This window comes from Brienomyrus brachyistius, chromosome 9, assembly GCF_023856365.1.
Source record: "Brienomyrus brachyistius isolate T26 chromosome 9, BBRACH_0.4, whole genome shotgun sequence".
NCBI lineage: Eukaryota > Metazoa > Chordata > Actinopteri > Osteoglossiformes > Mormyridae > Brienomyrus > Brienomyrus brachyistius.
Window position 1 is genome coordinate 19,422,003 of NC_064541.1, and position 19,717 is coordinate 19,441,719.

The window sequence follows — 19,717 nt, forward strand, 5'->3', positions numbered from 1 at the left end:
AATTCCCTCTTCCCGACCCTGGGTCATGTCAAGTCAAAGAAATCACCGTTCCAAAGTTATGATTAATGATTTTTTAAAAACCACAGTGCTAAATATTTCTACTAAATTTGACCCGCAAAAACAATCGGTTATTTTGTCGCCGCGTGTTTTTGCGTGCAGAAAGAAAGCGGCAGGAGCGTGAGGGCACCTCGTCACACTGCGCTGGGACTCAAAGCGAGAAATCCATTCATTCCAAGGACAGGCTGAGTTCAGGATTCCTGAAGTTAAGTCTGTCAGCTGTGTGTATAAAGGCATGTAGCTGACTGCTGGTATTTCATTGGACTCGCACCCCGTCCAGAAGAGAAGCAAGTGTTGTCAATGAGCAACACATTCGGTTAAATGGCATTTTATTTCCATTTATGCCTCTTGTGTTCCATGACCGCATGATGCATTATCCTCATAATGTAAACATAATGGGCTAGCTATCATATGTACTCAGTCTTTCCAGAGGACCGTATAGCATTAGCGACAGAATTACGAGGACCATCATAATGGAACCCTACTTTCAGAGTGTTCTGCTCCATTTGGAGCATTGCAGGCTTCTCCGGCAGGCTGACATGAACTCGTCCGTCAGAGACGCTCCCAAGCGTTCCTTGTGTCAAGCCAGTGTCTTTAGAGACCGAATACCAAGCTATAAAGCATTTCGTGTGGATGTAACATTATGCTGATTAAAAAGCAAAACATTTATACCGTATTGATCATTTACATTAGTTATTCTGATGGAAATACAGTAAATTACCACTAACATACAGCAGATGAATGCAACTACTACATACTTGATTCATACATGTAGCTGTGTGCTAGTTATGTTTAAGCTGCACAGTACCAGTCAAAAGTCTGGATTCCAGGTGGCTACATTTGGAAGATGGTTGAAAAAATGCTGCAAGTCTGTAATGCTGTCATCTAAGCAAAAGGGGGTTATTTTGAAGAGCGTAAAATAAGAAAATCAAGATTTTCAATACTTCTATTGATGAATAACGTATCTAAACTCAACACAAATGCAGTAAAAGCAGGTGTGCCCAGACTTTTGACTGGCAGTGTATTTCATGAGAGTTCGTTCTGGTATATTCTTACGACATTCTTAAGACAAGAAGTTAGCTGTCTTAGCTCGTCTGCACTGGAAAAAACTGGAGCCACGTCGTCTCGTCTCTCGATGTAACTGTACAGTACATAGCAGAGATGACAATAAAGTTTACTTTGACTTTGACTTGGCCAAGACAAAACTGCCCTGTTCCACCTTCTGAAGGAAGCCGAATTCTGCAGAGTAACAGCCGCACGACTGCGAACGGTTAAGATTACATGCACTGTTTCACAAGGTGTTGGGGTAAACAGTCGAGCTGGTCCCTTCGGCCCTAAGAGTACACGCTGTCAGACCTCATTCTACTGTCTTTGTCAACAGGAAGCACAGATCTTTGTGCGGTTCCTTCCTCCCTTGGCCTATTTATCTGGCCGTGTCAGAAAACCGTTCCGTACAACGTGTTTGGGACGAAGGCTGTTTGAACTGGACCAAATCGATTTTATTTTTTGCCAAAGAGTATTTCATGCACTTCATAAGTATATATATTTTCTTCCTCCTACCATAGTGAACACCCTGATACAAAATGCACACAAGGTATGAAAACATTCTCTTATGTTATTTCGTCAGGTCTCTGAATGTCTTTAATGGCTTTCACCGGCAGAATGTAATCTGGGAGGCACCGGCAGCCGTCCATTAGTCTTCAGCCAGCATGCCACTGCCCCTGGCTTTCGCCGTTATTACTGACTTCTGTATTACGGCCCAGCATCCGTGCAAACCCCCTGCGCAGAGACATGCAGCGCCTCCTGCTGCACTCCGCGCAGCTTTATTGGGCATAATTGTCCTCCTGCTCTGATTCAGTATGGCAGCATATTGATTCTGTCCTAATTCGATCTATCTGAGAAGTGAGTAAACAACAGGAGTCCTATCAAGTGTAGAAATTTTCCCTCCTTCGCTCTTTCATGCACCTTCACGTGTAGAGAAACCCAGCAAAGGAAGTTAGCTGTCTTAGTTTGTGAAATAAAACAACACAGCTCTGCTGGCCTAGCAGAGGAAATGATGAGCTGAAAATGGTTGGATTTGTCTAAATCTTGTCAGCACACAGAAATTGTTGTTGCCCCAAGCATAAGCAAACTTTCAGGATGAGCTTGTTTTTCTTCAGAAAAATTGTTTGTAAAAATAATCTTAATAATTTGCTGATATTGAAACTGCCTCATGATGGGGGGGGGGGGGAGGGGGGGGTGGGCTCATGTCCAGGGTGTTTCCCTGCCTAGTGCCCAGAGCAAAAGGGAAAGTTAATCTACCACTGAATTAGGAACCACTGTAAAGGCTGGGAATTTCATTGTCTGGCCCTTAGAGTTTTACATCAAAGTCAAAATGTAAATAACACTTTGCTGTTATCTCTGGTTATTTTTGCCAGCTTCGGCCAGCTCTTATAAATACACCGTTAGAAACTGAACTTTGAGCTGTCCTTCATGTGTTTGTAGAAAAATACTCACACTACACTGGTTTTGTACACACACACACACACGCGCGCACACGCACACACATACAAACACACACACACATACACACACACACACACACATACATACACACACACACACACACACGCGCACACACACACACACAATATTCTTTATTGTCCTAACTGAAACCATTAACTTAAAAGTAACATAAGGGTGGATGCACATCTTCCCATACATTTTTATTTATTCATTCCTCTGTAGCTGGGTCTCTTAACTGCATTCCTGGTCCTTAAACTTGTTTCTGAAAACACTGACTTCTGGGAAAAGGGAGAAAAACAGCCTTTGGGCAGCTTTCAAGCCCCTCGAGTGTCGAAACAAGTCACACGTTGAAAGCAAGCGTCTACTTGGGGGAGGGGGGAGGAGGGGTCTAAGCGGTGAGCCGATTTCTGTTGAGTGTAGAATAACAGGTCGCTGTTGCTGACTCATCCGAGGAGCCTGAAACACCCGGAACGCCGGCCTCTCGCTTCCGACGCCTAACGTTTCATGCAGGAATTCAGTGTGGGGTGTGAGAAAACTGCTCAGCATTGTACAGCTTTCTGTGTTTCCCAACACATATGAGAAGTGAACTCTAGACTGTTTCTGTCTTGAAATTAACTACAGACTGCATGCTAGGAGCGTTTCGGGCATTTTTTTAAACTAATGGAAGTTAAACTTAAGAGTTGAAGATAATATGTTTATACTGTGTGTGTGCGTGTGCATGTGTGTGTGTGTGTAAAAGTTTTATGACGTGTTTAAAAAGTGACCTGCAGCTGTTTATAGTGCTGCAGCGATGTGTTGACTCATTTCCTGATATTTGCTCTTGCGGTAATTAATGGGCTGACTGTCGGTACATTTACACCATAGGAATCCACATTTTCTAGCTCCCTTCCGAAGCTATGATAACATGTGTTGTATGTCATGTCCAGTAAGCCCCCCCCCCCCCTTACGTTCCAAACATCCACCCACACACACTAAGACACACAATAGTTCTCACCACACACACAGCAAACTTGGCTGAACTCTTAGTTTCTTTCGTTGGCTAGTTCTCAAGCGTCAGTTGTGTCTGAAGGATGAAGGTCTGAATGGCATTTGTTGGGGCTGCTGCAGGGTGAATGCACAAACAGGTCTCTCATTTACAGGGGTGCCACAGAGGCATGGCTGCCCTAGCAGATTCAGGGGGGGGCAGAACTTTACAGCGGCTTTCAATATGTATAATTGTATAATGGAGTGGGGGGGGGTGGTGACATTTTATCATGGGGCCCACAATTTCTAGCTGTACCACTGCCCATTTATATACTAGCACGTCCCATGTGGGTGTCGCACTTCCGGGATGTGCTTTGTTGATGAACATATGTGCGTGTGCGTGTGTGTGCGTGTGTGTGCGCGTGTGACTGTGTCTGTTTTCCCGAAATTCCGCTACAAAGCATCTCCGTCTCCCGGCATCCGTGAGCTCCTCGCCCCGCGCCGCCTCCGTCCGCCTTGTCGTCTTTTAAATTCCAGGGAGGTGCCGCTGATAGGCAGGCGCTGGCAGGCGCTGGCGCTCGTAATTAGGCAGAGGGAGCTCTGGCACGGCTCCCGCTTGTCACATGAAGCCTCCCACCAGAGTCCATATTTACAGTCACTCTAGTGTAGACATGTGTGATGCTGCACATGAGCCCCTATTGAAACTTAAGACTGAACACTCTTTCATTATGGCACGCAGTTGCCTGGATTGTCCAGTGTTTGCTTGGCTAAACCAAAATGGACTTCTAAGCATTGTCTCAACAGCAATCACACACATGCGGTTAGTCTGGCGAAGCAATGCACACCTGCTCGTCTGTCTGAGGTTTTTTTATGACTGGTCTTACAAAAGACAAGGAGTATAACTTTTAAAAAGAGGAATCAGAAAATGATGCTGAAAGTAAGGCCACGTTTAAGGATATGGGCTGCTAGCGTTTCACGCATCTGCTTCTGTGCTGAACTGGTAGCTTCACAATAGCCACCACTATTAGCGGCAAAAAGCTATAATCTCCGTCCTCCCGTTAATAAAAGCTGATGTTTGAAAATTCCAAGGTTCAAAGAGCATTTTCTATTTATAAATAATTTACTGACAGAATGATGGAATGCTGGTGCCTTTTTTGCTCATATGTGCGTGATAACTTGATGCGAATTTCATTTCTTTGCGCCACACTGGAGTCGCGCCATTTCGTTCACCGACAGTGTAATGTGACATTTATGGTGATTGTTATACTTAGCATGGTGGATAAGTGAGTAACACCATCGCTTCACACTTACTGGGTTGAGGGATTATTCTATATAACCAACCTGGAGTCCCTAAAGTCAGATTTGGTAGCCGGCAATCAGTCCGCTGAAGCCACCACCTTCAACTGCCTCCTGAGACCTGAGCCAGAAGCTCTGCATTTACCAGTCAGTCTTTGTTCCTACCCTCACCAATGGTCATAAGCCTTGGGTAGTATCGATAGAACGAGATCGCGGACACAAGCAGCAGAAATGAGTGTCTGGGTTCAATCTCAGATATAGCGTGAGGAGTTCAGATAGTTGGGAGGAGCTTAAGTAGAGCTGCTGCTCCTCCGCATGGAAAGGAGCCAGTTGAGGTGGTTTTGGCATCTATCTAGGATGCCTCCCTGGGGAGGTGCTTCAGGCTTGTCCAACTGGGAGGAGACCCCAGAGCAGACCCAGGACATGCTGGAAAGATTATATCTCTCTGGAAACGCCTTGGTATTCCACCAGAGCAGGTGGAGGAGATGGTTGGGGGGAGGGAGGTCTGGGCATCCCTGCTCAGATTGCTACCCCCGTAACCTGGCTCCAGATAAGCGGTAGAAAATGGATGGATGGATGGATGGATGGATGGATAGACAGACCAACCTAGAGTCTTCCTGTATTGAGCAGATTTCCTTGCACAGTCCAACAACATGCAAATCAGCAAACTAGCATCTCGAAATTGCCTGTAGTTGCCCATAGGGATTGTGCATGAGTGTCTGAGTGCCCTGTGATGAACAGCGTAGCACTGTGCTTCCAGGCACAGGCTCCAGGCTCCTCCTGACCTTGTAGACTTGGTTACTAACGGGCGAATCCATGTGAAAAATGACATATTTTCAAGTTTCAATGGTTATTCCCCACATCTCTGTCGACCATTTAGTCCTTCTGTATTTGTATTTCAAGGTTGTTAGGCCTGGTTAGGATGGGGGCCTTTTGTTAAAAATCATAAAACCTTTCAGGCTGCTAAGTCTAAGGCTGCTTCTGAAATGGCGACACCATCAAGCGGCCCTTCAGAGCCACGGCAGAGTTCATCCTCGGTGCTCTGGGCCTCTCTCTCTCAAACTCTGCTCAGCCAAAAAACAAGCGAAAGCAGCAAGCCATCCGCTCTTCCATTTGAAAGCTTGTTAGCTTTCTAATTAACTCGAGGAGAGGTGCCCTTGGGCTCGCTCTTCCAGCAACGGCGAATGAAAGCCGACGATGTGGACCGCCTCCTGGGCAGCACCTCTCCTTATGGCCTCCTTACGGCAGACGGACGTTCATACGCACCACACGCCAACCACTGGGTATGTCACCGCTTGAAGTGACATCACAGTAATAATGTCCTCCTTCATGGCACGAAGACAGCACGCATTCACGTCCAATTACACGTATGACACGTGTCCCGATTTTTTATAGTACGAATAAAGAGTAGCGAACGACGTGTTAACAAATTTAATTAACTTTTAGTCCGCGTGGCTGCTTTGGCTCCGGTTTGGATCAAGGATGCCTCGTTTACACATCATAAATTGAGTTATTAGTGCAGCACAGCTAACATACTTATTGTTGACAGGGAATGAGATTGGAACAACAGATTGTGGATGAGCTTATAAGTATCACTTCTTCCAGTGGCAAGGAGATAATTCATAACAGGCTACCCTCCCCCGCCTGTGGATCATGCAAATCGGATTGAATCGTGTCCCCCGGCAACTCAGCAGTAAACACTCACTGAGCCTCCTGCCGATGTTTCTCCTCCTATTCATTTCATATTTACTCATTTATCCTTCTAGGGCTGACGGAGAGGAACCAGTAGATTTATGCTGCACGTGGCAACAAAGAACCATTAGAATGACAGGCCTCCCAAACAAATCTGTGTCTACAAGCAGGTCTAACACGACGTTGACCTCATCTAGCAGGGGAAGCCCTATTTAATCAGAGCGCAGAAGTTCTCATTCTGCTATGGGAAAGAAAACACTGAAATAAAAAGCTATAATGTTGCATCTCACAGAACGGGTAAAACTACGCACATTTTCTGGGGATGTCCTGGGCATACTTGTTCCATCAGAAGGCTGAGTTACTGAAACACGGTGTGCCACCATCCTGAGGAGTCATCATATGGAATTTCACGCTTGGTGACGTGCCATCCAGCATAACCGGGCCCGAAACCGCAGGAGACGTGCCATGAACACTCGATTGGTGGTATATGCCACCGCCACAGTCCTTCCTAAAGGAAGACCTTGGCCAAATGAAGATCATTACCCCATTGTTCTGTCCGTTTGTAGTGACTTCTTGTGGAAGGAATTGCACCAAAAGTGCTGCAAAACAGCAATAAATCCATGCTGATGTAATCATAACACTGCATCCATCCCAGTTTTGCCTCCACACCCTTACATACAACAGAGCTTTGGATGGTATGATGGCTCAGCTGGTAGCATTGTGGCCTCACATCTCGACGCTGTTGATTGTTCCATTTTTGCCCCATATCTTTGCGCGGGTAACCTGCCGATTCTCATATCTACACAGGTCACCTCTCTCTTTCCGGAAACATGTACTAACATGACCGTGCCACTCTCATTCTGCACTGGAACATGGGTGCACATGCACCAGTGTTGTGAAGCTAATCTGGGAGGACCCATGTGATCTGTCAGTCAAAGAACTGCATTTAAGGGTACCAGTGTAGTTCCATAAAAGGGAACTGGCTCGTTGTCCTAATAACTGAAGCACATGACCGGGAAAATGTCCCTTTAAAAGATGTGGGCAAAAGTGCCCCCGGAGGGAACAAGCTTAAAATTCGATTTCCAAAGTCATGGTAGCAATGCTGGGATTTCCACAGACACGACCTAATGTTTGTCCCTGTGACAGCTGGGTCCAATCTACATAATGAGGGTGATGAACATAAACTGGAGCGATGAGGAGACAAGAGGCAGGTCCGGCTGATGTTGTTTACATTGAGCAATTGCTATTTTTCTGTGTGGGATGAATTATTTCTAGTCCTTAAAGTACCCAATTTAATGAATAAGAAAAGCCCTGCTACTTTACTGAGGAGCTGGGCTTAGTTTCAGGTTTATTCATCTAGCCTTTGTGCAGTCACTGCACTGGAGCACAGAGGCTCAGCTGTTGTGGGATGCAAATATAAATGCTTTGAACACATGCTTTATGAATGTGTTATGAAGGTTCACTGAATGTTCTATGAATGCATTATAAAGGCATTATGATGGTTCACTGAATGTACTATGAATGCATTATGATGGTTCACTGAATGTACTATGAATGCATTATAAAGGCATTATGAAGGTTCACTGAATGTTCCTTGCATGCATTTTAAAGGCATTATGATGGTTCACTGAATGTACTATGAATGCATTATGAAGGTGCAGTTAGTGTAAAGCATTGCCCATTGTTTAAACAAGAGTTTCCAGAGTGGTTAGTCAACTTAATTTGTGCCTCTCCTGGGTACTTTCCCATTAGGCTGTAATGGAAGTCATTCAGTATTTATTCATTATAACTTGAGGGTTCAGAGAGTGAATCTAGTCATGCTAATATCCAGCAGCTCAGAGACACGGTGCCTTTGGGGAAAAGAACGGTAATTGCACAATCAAACCGGAATTAAAATGCAGGATTAATTAAAGATACACGGATGTTTTAAGAGTGTTTGGATTTTCCGATCTGTGACGGCCCTGGATTACTGTTTTGGTTCATTAAGTGAGAAAATGTTTTGTGTAATGGATGCCGTTGCCTGCAGACATTGAATGACAATTCTGGGTGTTTTCTGTTACATGTGTACGGGTGAAATTTAGCCCTGCGAATTCAAAATGCCCTGAGGATGTGCCCCTGGAGACAAAATACTCTCCCCTTCCTCTCCAAACTTCCCAAGAACTTTACCCAAGTAGTATCCATAAGCATTAGTCAAAATAACATTTATTTGGGTCAGGCTAGTGTACCACTACACGTTTACCACTTTAATATGCATTTTGTACATTGAGAAACGTGTCTCTGCAGTCTGAAGTGAAGGTTAAAAGATGTCAAGTCCGACATGCCAGATGCACCTGTATTTGATTTATTATGCGTCTTGCCGCCTCTCTCACGTTGTGAGATCTCCCCATAGAGCTCCATTCATCCTGCCTCTGAATTCATTCATCCTGATTTGGCATTGCATCCCTCTTGCCAGTGAAGCAAATCAGACGACTCTCTGGCAGTCTTTAGTTTTTCTCGGCCCTTATCTTTAGTTCGGAGTTACCTTTCTGTTCTCCCACAGATGGTTTTTAACCTGACGGCGGGGCCATTTTGAGGTCTCGGTGAAATATTCCCTCTTGGTGAATTCTCTCTCCACCTTCAAAAAAACATCTTAAGACCCATCTGTTCCAGGAATTCCTCCACTAGCCTGAAGCCTCTCTATGCTCCCTGAATGTCCTTAATGTTGCAGTTTTGGTCACTGAATAGTCTTATTAGGTTCTTGTTTTGTTACATGATGCTGTGTAGCTCCTGCTCCAGTACTGCTTACCCTTCTGCCTGGGCTTCCTTTGGAAGCTCAACCTAGTCACACTTATGCTGTGTTGACTCCTAGATGGCAGGTATGTTTGTGATGTGCTGTTTGCCTCACTTTCACTTCACTTTAGACAAAGTTTCAGCTAAATAACGCAAATGTAAATGGTCAGATGTTGCAAATCAGTCACACACACACACGGGACCCACTGTCTCATCACTGGATTCCTCGCTTAAGAAGCTGGCTAAACACTGGGCTAAGTGAACAGACAGGCATTAAAGAAGAAGTCCATCACCCTCTGTGGGGCTCATTTGCATAAAAATGCCTTTCGAAATCACTCTCGGACAAGATCCACAGCAGCTGTCGCGAAGCTCTGCGATTTTGACGGGAAGCTGACGTCTCCTTCTCTACCGCCGCCGCCTGCGTTCTGTCTTAAGGGCTGCTGACGCCGTGCTTTTAAAGAGTCCGTCCTCCCAAAAAGCATGTCATCAGTCACCTCCTTCATTAGCGCTGGTCTGTGACATGGGTCTGAGGCATGGGAACCCCAAGGAGGCGACATCGGAGCCCACCAAATGCGGCGGCTCCGATTTCCCGCGTAACGAAAGCAAATAAATAACATTTTAAATATTTAAAATGGGCACGCAGCTGTTCCTCCCAATTACCGCTTGTGGAAGAGCAAAAATTGGACAGTGAAAGTGATGATGCAAGCAACCAAAAATAGGGTATTTCTAACAGGCCTCAAAACATAAATAAACCGGGGGGGGGGGGAGCCATTAACTCACTTATGCAGGATTTATTTTTTTTATTGTTTCTAATAACACTTGATTGTCAGCTGGAGCATCAATTAAAGTTATTATTATTTTTTAAAATATCCAGAATACTGACAATTATGAAATGATGAGAAGCAGCACATCACAGACAGACCGAGAGTACAGGGCCCCGTCTGATTGGTTCTTCTCAGTTTGGTTCCATTTTCCTCTGCTCTCCTCATGGCCTCTGTTCCTTTCCTGACTGCAAGCTCCTCCTCCTGCTCTCCCCTTCGCAGACGGCACGTCTATGCTGTGCATTTCCTCGGTCCGGGAGCTGCCAGCCCAGATGCTCGACCTGTACCAGCAGGGCTTTGTCTTGGCAGCAGTGCACCCCTTCATCCACCCATGTGGCACCAAGCCAGGCGGAGACCAGAGGCTGTTATACCGGGCCGTCCTGATCCGGCTCTCCGACAGGTGAGCGAGAGCGGCGCAGCTGGGGTGGGGGTCCCCAATATGCTCCTGTCGAGTATATATTTCGACTAGTGTCACTTTCACAGTTGGTTTAGCTTATTCACTATTCAAGTAATTTTATTAATGAAGTAAAAAAAAAGACCTACAATCAATAAACCAAACACAAACCCTTCAGCTTCCGAGAAGGCCGAGGTCGGGCCCCTTTGCCTTAATGACATCATTCATCATGCCTCTTTAATGTCAACTTGAAAAATGATCCAGACCTTGATCTAAGCCTTAAATATTAAAGCATGTCTTTAATCTTGCCTTGTATTTATGTTCACTCACACATGCTCACTTCTAGACTGCAGTAGCTATAATTTTAGTTTCGATTGTGGCAGCCCAAAAATTGTGTTGGCCAGAGAGACGAATTATTTGACACTGACACTGTGCTTTAGAAAGAGGCTGTTTAGAATATGAGTGCATTCTGGTATCTACCAACTCTATTTGCTCACTGTGCCAGGTATTTTGACTAAGTCATTGAGCTGGATAAACTTTTGATAGCTTTTTGGTAATTAGGTCAACATGCAGCGTGTGCTTGAACAGGAATGTTTCATGGATTCCATACTCGGAGCAGAATCAGGGAAGATCCTTTGTTGAGCTGTAGCGCAGAGGAGAGCACTCCTGGTGTGCAGCAGGCAGGGCACCCCTCCGCCATCGTCAGTCTCCCACTTAGCATTTTTTAGCCCCCCCTCCCAAACGAGCACGTGACTGCCGCAGACGAGACGTCGAGAGCGGGGCCCCCCCTCTCAGGCTCTCCAGGTAGCTGCATTCCAGCAGCGACTCCAGCTATATTTTGAACCCCCCCCCGTTGATTTTATAGTCTGGGAATTCACTGTGGATTCCACACAAATGAATCCGTAATATGAAGTGACCAAGGCTGAATTCCACAGACAAGCTATGAAGTAGCATGGTGAAATTAAAAATTTTTTGCCAGTTTTTTTTACTTTTTAACTGTAATCTTGTGACGGTTTATCCTAGTCTCAGGGTGACGGTTTGGGGTGGGGGGGGGGGGGGGGGGGCATTTTACGGCAGCATAGGGCACAAGGCTGGGGTAAGCTCTAGAGAGGATGCAAACAAGCTGAGGTGATATGAAACATAAAGCTGATGTCCTCCCCAGGAGGGGATTGCAGTGGCTATATAAAGTGATGGGAAAGGCGGCCTTTGATTAGGACGGTAAAGTTCTCGCTGTGGAGGTGATGAAGAGAAAGTAACCGCAGATCACAATGAAAGGGGAAGGGAGACAGAACAGAGGATGCTAATTCTTTGATGCCCCCCCCGCCCCACACACACATCTCAGCGCGATGCCCCCGTGAACGAGCGCTCACATCGGCGTCTGCCCTAGGGATAGGACCAGAAATGAAAGAGCATGCAGTTTCTTTCTAAGTGGCCTAAAAACTGAGAACAAGGGAGAAGCTTGAGATAAAGGCAGATCGCTGGCTGTTTGCCCATCATTTACCACAACAGACCCCCAAACTCTCCTCCCAGTGCATCTGAAAACCAGGGATGGGAAGGAAGCAGCAGCTGCTCACTGTGGATCATGAGATACCGACTGTTCTCCCATCTTATCAGCCATGGGATGACAGTGCCCTACCTCCAAAGGCATTGGCGATATTATTCTGAGATGAAGTTGCTTTGCTGATGCTTTCAGCTGTTAGCCTCGTGTCGTGGGTTGACTGCTTCAACTTCCAAAGCCAGAAACAGAGGAAGAGTAGTAAGCTGTATTTATCAGAACTAAGATATAGGCAGCCGTGGAACCGAAGCTAGCTAACTTGGCAGCAGTCCGACTTGCAGTCTGACATGCAGTTTACTAGCTAGGGGCTAGTGTTGAGTTTTTTGTGTTTGCCCTTTGTCTGAAGAACTCGCCTCCGGCGAGTTGGCGAGTTTAATTTCCCGCCCTGGGTATGGGTTAAATTTAACTAGCACACTAGCGCTAACAACTAGGAAAGTCACAAGATACAATTCGCTCATGCCACTTTTCTCAGTTTATATCGGGAACCTGCCACAGCTAAAACACTTTCATGGCTGTGCAGCGTGAGAAGAAGGGAGAAGAGCTCTACATGAAGAACCATAAAATCCTAGGTCTGGGTGAGGGTGCAATTACCGTAGGGGCTGCAGGCACAGACGAGGATACACAGGGTGGAGGCAAGGTCTCCGGGCCTTTTGTCAACAGGATGGGAGAGGGATAACGGGAAGTAAAGGCATCGGAACCCACAGGAACACGAGCTGAATTCCGTCTGCTAAAAACATAGCTTTTCTAAAAATACAGACGGCTGAAATGCAGACAAACATAAATGCGAGCCAGGATACATAACCACTGCAGGTTGTCAGTTAAAGCATTTATGGACAGATTTTTGTTTTATGTAATCAAAATTACATTAAAAGCATCCTGTTTATTTATGCTTTTATTATCCATAGCAGATCATAACACTTGCAGCATGTCAGAATCAGACTTTAATTGTCTGTGCTTGACACTCTTAATATTTAATTTGTCGCCACGTGATGAATGTGCCTTGACTCTGATCGGGCTGTACGACAGAGAGCGAGACTAAGCACATTACTACCGTAAGCTCTGTGCCGCCATGTCACACTGAAATGATGCCGCCTTCCTCCCTTCTCTCCAGTGGGGAGAAGCCAGAGACAAAGTATGACAATCACCTGGAGATGGAGACCTGCCTGTCAGCTGACCAGGCCCCCAACACCGAGCTGATACAGGGATATCTGAAAAAGGTGAGGCGGCAGCTAGCACTCTGACGTTTCTGCTGCTGCTCTGCTTAATTACGCGTCCGATGGCACATTGTACCTCAATTTCCAGGTAAGAAAAAAAGAATAATTTGGAACTAAGATGAAAAGTCCACAGTGTCAAATCTTGCATAGAATTTGACAGCTCGGTTCAGCGTGTTTTGACCCAGTTTTCTCTTACCTGCCTAGCTGCCCTGAATATATAGAGTCAACTGTTGCTATGACTGCAATTTAAGATGATAGCAACATCTTCATATTACTGCTCCATAATTACCTAGCAACAACCAAGTTATAGCATGGAAAGCATAATCAGAAGTAATGGGGAAGTTAATTATGAAAAAATAACAGAATTTAGCATGTTTAATTCTGGAGATATTTGAAATAGATTTTAAGCCCATGCTTTGTCTTTCGTATCTTTGAATTATTGTACCTCTTGGGTTTTCTCGGGTTTTGAGTTTTGCTTCTTCAAAGTGTTGAGCAAATCAGAGAGGGGGAAAAAAGGCTTTTGATGTCATCAGAATTTCACGCTGGAAGTCCCAGGATGAGCACTGTACTCTGCGTATCTGTTTTCGCGAAGTAGCATATTGTTCTAGAATGCCGATAAAAATAGGATTTATTGTTCACAAAGAATGGAATTAATAAAACAACAATCAGATGACACACATTCCCTGGCCTCATCATTCATTAAAGAAAGAAGCTTATAGGTTGTTCTTTAATAACTTGCCAAAGTTTTAAATCAAAGCATACAATTTCTCATGGTTATAAAGCAAGATATTTCATTGGAGCAGTTCAAAACATTTACCGATGTGAACAACATCTTCCTAAAGATTGCAAATCCCCAAACGGGATTTGAATTAGTGACCTCTAGACTACATGTCCCATGCAAAGAAGTGTTCTTGTATTCAAAGGTTTATTGTCACATGTACCGAGTACAGTGGTATTCTTACTTGCATATTGCTTAATAACAGATGTACAGAGAACAGGAAATTTATAATAAACATCATCAGCAGCACAGTAACAATACAGTAGACAACACAGTATAATTAGTGGCTGGTGAATTAGCCGCCCTACATCCACCACGATACTGTAGCTTATTTGCAGTTTACTTTACATAGATAAGTATGTGCCAACCAGGATATACTTGTCAAAATGCTGCCTATAGAGCAAATAAGTCGTTAATAATGTATAAGTCCTTATACTGGGACATAGCTGGATATTCGGAGCCCCTTACAAAATATCACCTTTGGCCCAATGGTGCCAAACAGGGAGGACATCCATGCCTGTCTGTCACCAGCTCCAAGAGATTTTCGGTAATGTCCTTATTCATTTTAGTAAACCTACATCATACCCAGAAGAGGTGGACTGAAGATAATGATGATGACATTATAACCATATGTAGCTGTATGAATGTGCCGTGAAGTATTAGTGCACGATGCCATTGATGCAGTGTTTAAACCCATCTGTCCTCTGTTAATGCAGCCGGTATGAAGGTTTCCTTGAAACTGAAACTGTTTTCTTTTTTTGAAGAAAAACAATGTGCTTTTCTAAGCCTTTATGAAGGTAACCGCTTAGACGTTACAGTGAGAACCAAAGGCTGTCACTGAATTGTATGATGATTCATGCCTCTCTTTCAAAGACACATTTCCCCCCTATATTTTATAGAAGTTAATGTATCACACTGTGCTGACTGTTTGTCCCCTTTTTGCGTTTAGATCCAGGATTCTGCAGAACAGGGAATTACATTTGTGGGGTTCGTCCAGCAGCCCAGCAGAGCTTTTGCTGTCCACGCACATGACGACCCGGAGGACGTGTCTTTGTCCCTCCATTCGAGTCCCAGCTCAGTCCAAGGGGAAAAGAGCCAACAAAACCAGGAAAACAGAGAGCAGAATCTGTCCGAAGAGCAACACCATCAAGGCGAGATTGGAGAAAAGACCAGAGACATCACCGGTGAGTTTGTAGAGGTGGTACTGGATGAGGCCCGGAGCCATAATGGGGACAGTGAGAGCGCCGAGGACAGAGTGGGAGGAGCCCCGGAGAGTCCAGTGTCCGCTACTCTCAGCACCGTCCAACGAGACAACGATGAATCATGGGATGTCAGGAGCAACGACACGCTGAAGGACAACAACAATAAGGCAAAAGGCCAGCAGGCAACAAAGGAACGGCAGAACGATCATACACCCCCCAGAATCGGTAAGTACTACTGTACAGTATACAGCTGGGGCTCCTTGCCTTCCTCACTGGGGTGTAGCCATTGAATTTCCATGGCAGGTTTGCTCATAGAAGGTCGCTCCCACTCAAAGACATGTCACTGACCGACCAGTTAGCTTTAGATTTTCTCAAAATAGTGAGAGCTGTGGTTGCACAGGCAGAACAATGGTGCATTATACAGCACAAGGGAGCCAATGATTTGAATAAATGTTCCTCGATTTCTAGGTAATTGTTGCTGCCAAACTTATCGCTGATTGGTCCTTTTCCATTCAGGACATGTGTCTGGTCTTGGAATGAAATGCACCCTAACATTAGACTTGCTCCATCAGAGTAAGTCTCTCTCTGCCTTTAAAAATACAGATTGAAATTGCCTAGAGTCAGTGTCTGTTTATATGAGCCTTGATCTTTGCTTTTGATGTAATGTAATTAATATTAAGCCCCAGGGGGAGCTAGTTGTACCTGCTTTTGGGTGAGCTTAGGTCCCTGGCCTCCTGAGTGACTTTTAAGAGGAGGTGCAGGAGTGACAGGATGTGGTCAAATGCAATGGTGAGATCAGTCATACACCTTGAGCCTGCTTCTCTGAGTGATTTTCAAACCGAAGGGCCCAAGGCAACGGAGTGAACCTGTCTTCTAAAACTTTGCAAGAGCAATGGAGTCATCAAGATGGGAAAAATGTGCTGTAGTTGCACTTTTAATAGCATAGCAAGTGATGTAAGAAAGGGAAATATCAGCTTAGCAGCAGTTTTTCAATCATGCTTTGTGTTTTACCCCTCTGCCCTTTGTATGTCATTTAGTTACTGTTCCGAAAAAATGGAAGGAAATGAAAAATATCAAGAAAAATGCTGCAGTACAATTTAGGGCACCCAAATGTCTAGTGGTTTGTTTATAATTTATATATTTATACGTATATTTGTTCTGGTATTCAAGAGCAACAAAGAATGCTTTGTTACCTGTCCCAGAATAAGCTATAAGCTCAATTGCATCTGTGTCCTAAATTATTTTTATTTCTGGTGAGGAAATTGAACTTATCTAAGTGTTTTGTTTTTTGTTTTTTTTACCAAACGTAGGAGTGCTGTGGTGGACCTCAGTAACCTGAATGAATTTAAAAAAAAGCGAGGCCTGTTTTTGTTCATCACACCCCACCCGTTTATATTCGATCACAACTGGATGATAGAAATCTGTGAATCTTGTTTTTGTGCATAGCAAGCCCCCAGTGTGTTAAACTGGGTAATCTTGGTGCCAAGTCGCTGACTAAAATACAACCTAAGCCAGCAAGTCATTATCATTCCAGCAAGGTAGACCATTTCCTCCGTTAATCTGAGGCACACAATGGCCAAGCTGTTGGGTCGGCATGAAAATGTCCATGTCGCTGAGGTTCTGAGGCAACAAACGTCTGGAAACCTCACTGCCATTAGGGTTAATTTTGGCTTTACGTTAATAGCACCTGCCTGAGAGAGCCCAAGGATGAAATTCACAGTGGGGAGCATGCATCCGGCTGACGTTTCACACAGTGCCATGGTGCAAAGTACTTTTATTTCTGCTGAGTGTGTCATTGTAAAATGAAATATATTTGAAAATGAAATAACCCTAACTTAGTTTATTTTTATTTTCAATTTATTGTGGCGTATCAGTTAACATTATATGAATACAATTATTGAAACAGCACTGTTCTTAGAATGAAAAGGAAAATGGCGCCGAACCAATTATTTTCCAAGAGGAAAGCGAGAGGAGAAGTCGGAAACGAGACAGATCTGCTTGCTTGTGTTTGTTTGCGTTTCTGTTCGAGGTTTGTTTTCAAAAGCATGATTGAGCTACAATATCATTTAGGTTGTATAAGGGAGAATCTGCTGGGTGATGATTCAGACAGCATTTTGGCCATTGTGGAAGTGAATTTCTAAAAGTGCTAGGAGACTTCTTGGGAGTTTAATGGCTCTGAGCTCAATAACCTCTCCTTTGACGGTGACTTATCGATCACTTCTGTCCGATACATCAACCTACACAAGGCCGCATATTGCATTAACACGCCTCATTTCCAAGAAATTTTAATCAGATGTGAAGTACACCACAGTACTGTCTACGGAAACTCTGCTTTAGTTTGGGTGGGAGAGTGGCTCGCTGGGTTGTACTGTCCCCTCACACAGGTCTGAAATCTGAGATCTGCCTCCACACTGTTCCTGTTTGCACATTCTCCCTTTGTCACGTGGGTTTCCCCTACATGTTCTCACACTACGAAGACGTGGTTAAGCTAATTGGCTTCGCTAAATTGTCCATAGTGCGTGAGTGGCTACGTGTGTATGTCTTGCGATGATCTGGCTTCCTGTTAAGGGTGTTCCCCTGCCAACTGGCCAGTGCTGCCTGGGACGGGCGTCAGGCCCCCCCAGATTAGCAGCTGGAAAATGGATGGATAGATGAGTATACAAACGGTGGAGTATTTTACATAACAGACCTGAAATCCAACCCACTTCTGAGTGATTTGATTTTCCCACCAAAAGTAGTTCCCATTTAAAAATTCATCCGTCTTGCTAATGAAAGTCAGAAGGGTGGATGGTGGGGAAATATCAAATGGGTTTGCAGCTTTTCCCTGAGGACACGTTATCAGATGTAACTGTTTGTGTGGGCTGTACTTAAGGACAAATTACTGTGAGCTGTGCAAGAAAACAGCAGGTCTGCACACCCTCAAGGGCTCATCCTTGCGTTTTGCAGAAAATTATTGTTTTTTTTTTTTGCTTGTATATCTGATATGGTCAAATATTTCATAAACAGACAGTAGTAATAGCTAGTTTTATTTCTTAATTGTGAAACACTTTATGAAACCATTTCGATATGCACATTACAAGTATGCTGTCATGTTATTTTATTATGTCATCGAGTGCAATTCCTTCCCCGGGCATGTAATGCGAATGAAGCACCCTGGTAAAGCTTGGTTTCCCTATTCTTCACAGGGGTGGAGCTCTTCGCCTTGTTTAACCATCCCAAGATGGGCAAAGGCCTGCTGAAGTACTACACGGTGAAGGTCCCCCTGCGGGTCCAGTGCCAGGATGAGAGCATCGTCTCAGTGGAGGCAAATTGGCTGGATCACATGACCCAGCACTTTCACAGCGGTGCCTTGTTGATTGACGGCTACTTCCACCTGGGGAGTGAAAATGGTACGGGCAACTCCCATTTCGCTTCCAGCAGAAAGTTAGTAAGCCGTGTAACTGTGCCCCTTCAAGTTTCAGCCCAACGGCTTTGAGGAACAGCGAGGGTACGGAGCCTAAACCCCAAATGGGACACCCCTGCTACCTCAAGTGTGATTCTTCATCTTGATCACTCCCCTATCAACCCAGTTTAGCAAATGGGTGTCATATTTAATTAATCACTTGAAAGGACCGCATCAGCAACTCTGAAACACAGATAATTAGGCTGATATCAAATTTGCACATCTTTGCATACATTATGCTTGAAGAGGCATGCAATTATTATCAGGCTTTGCCATTTGTATTGATTGACACCCCTGTGGTACACCCTAGGGCTGGAGGGGTAGCCACCACAGCGGTGAGAATAAGCATCCCACGTTCTGAGAATAGGGCCTCTGACTCTAATGAAAACTTAAGCTTAAATAAAGAAAAAGAATTACATTGGTTTTATTCAGGCGGAAGACAGACAGAATTGAAAGAAAGAAAAAGACCTTAAAATATATAAATAAATGAAGCCGGCCTCCGTCTCTCGTTCCGCTTGAGAAATTCGCCCTTTTCATCCCTTTTCCCCAGTGCCTGAAGCTGCCTGACTGTTTGTCTTTTGCTGAGAGGGTTAAGTACGTTCGAAAGGCACCTGTTTAGTGTAGCGTCCCTCTGTAGTCCAGAGCAACACCGCTCTACAGGACTCCCCTCCCCGAAGGTACGGAAATGGATCGCTCTCATTAGCCTTCATTTGTAATGGTGTTATAATATGCACAGAGTCAGTAAAATATACATATGAAAAAAGCACCAAACGAGCCGTGAGATAGTGAGGCTTCACGCAGGAGGCTGACACTTAAATAAAGATTTGCATAGGGCTCTACCGGACTCGCGAGAAAACATACGCAGGAATCCTCAATCGCTGAGAGGTAGGGAGCACTGCATCTAAACCAGGACGTAATTCTTAAAAACAAAAAGATTAAACCTCCCGACACTCTGCATTATGCAACGTGAGGGTGCAGACTTTGTACGTACATTTTACTGTAAGTCGCTGACTGCCCCAAAAAACCTAA

General features: G+C 44.7%; 1 protein-coding gene across 2 annotated transcripts in view; it reads left to right on the forward strand.

Moving 5' to 3' along the window:
* LOC125748775 (raftlin-like) overlaps positions 1–19,717 on the forward strand; it is a 46,260-nt gene that overhangs the window by 8,036 nt on the left and 18,507 nt on the right. For both annotated transcript variants that reach the window (XM_049025340.1, XM_049025339.1), the window contains exons 3-6: positions 10,326–10,503; positions 13,164–13,269; positions 14,994–15,471; positions 18,432–18,635. In XM_049025340.1, the coding sequence (XP_048881297.1) occupies positions 10,326–10,503; positions 13,164–13,269; positions 14,994–15,471; positions 18,432–18,635 (966 nt within the window). The remainder of the gene's footprint in view (positions 1–10,325; positions 10,504–13,163; positions 13,270–14,993; positions 15,472–18,431; positions 18,636–19,717) is intronic.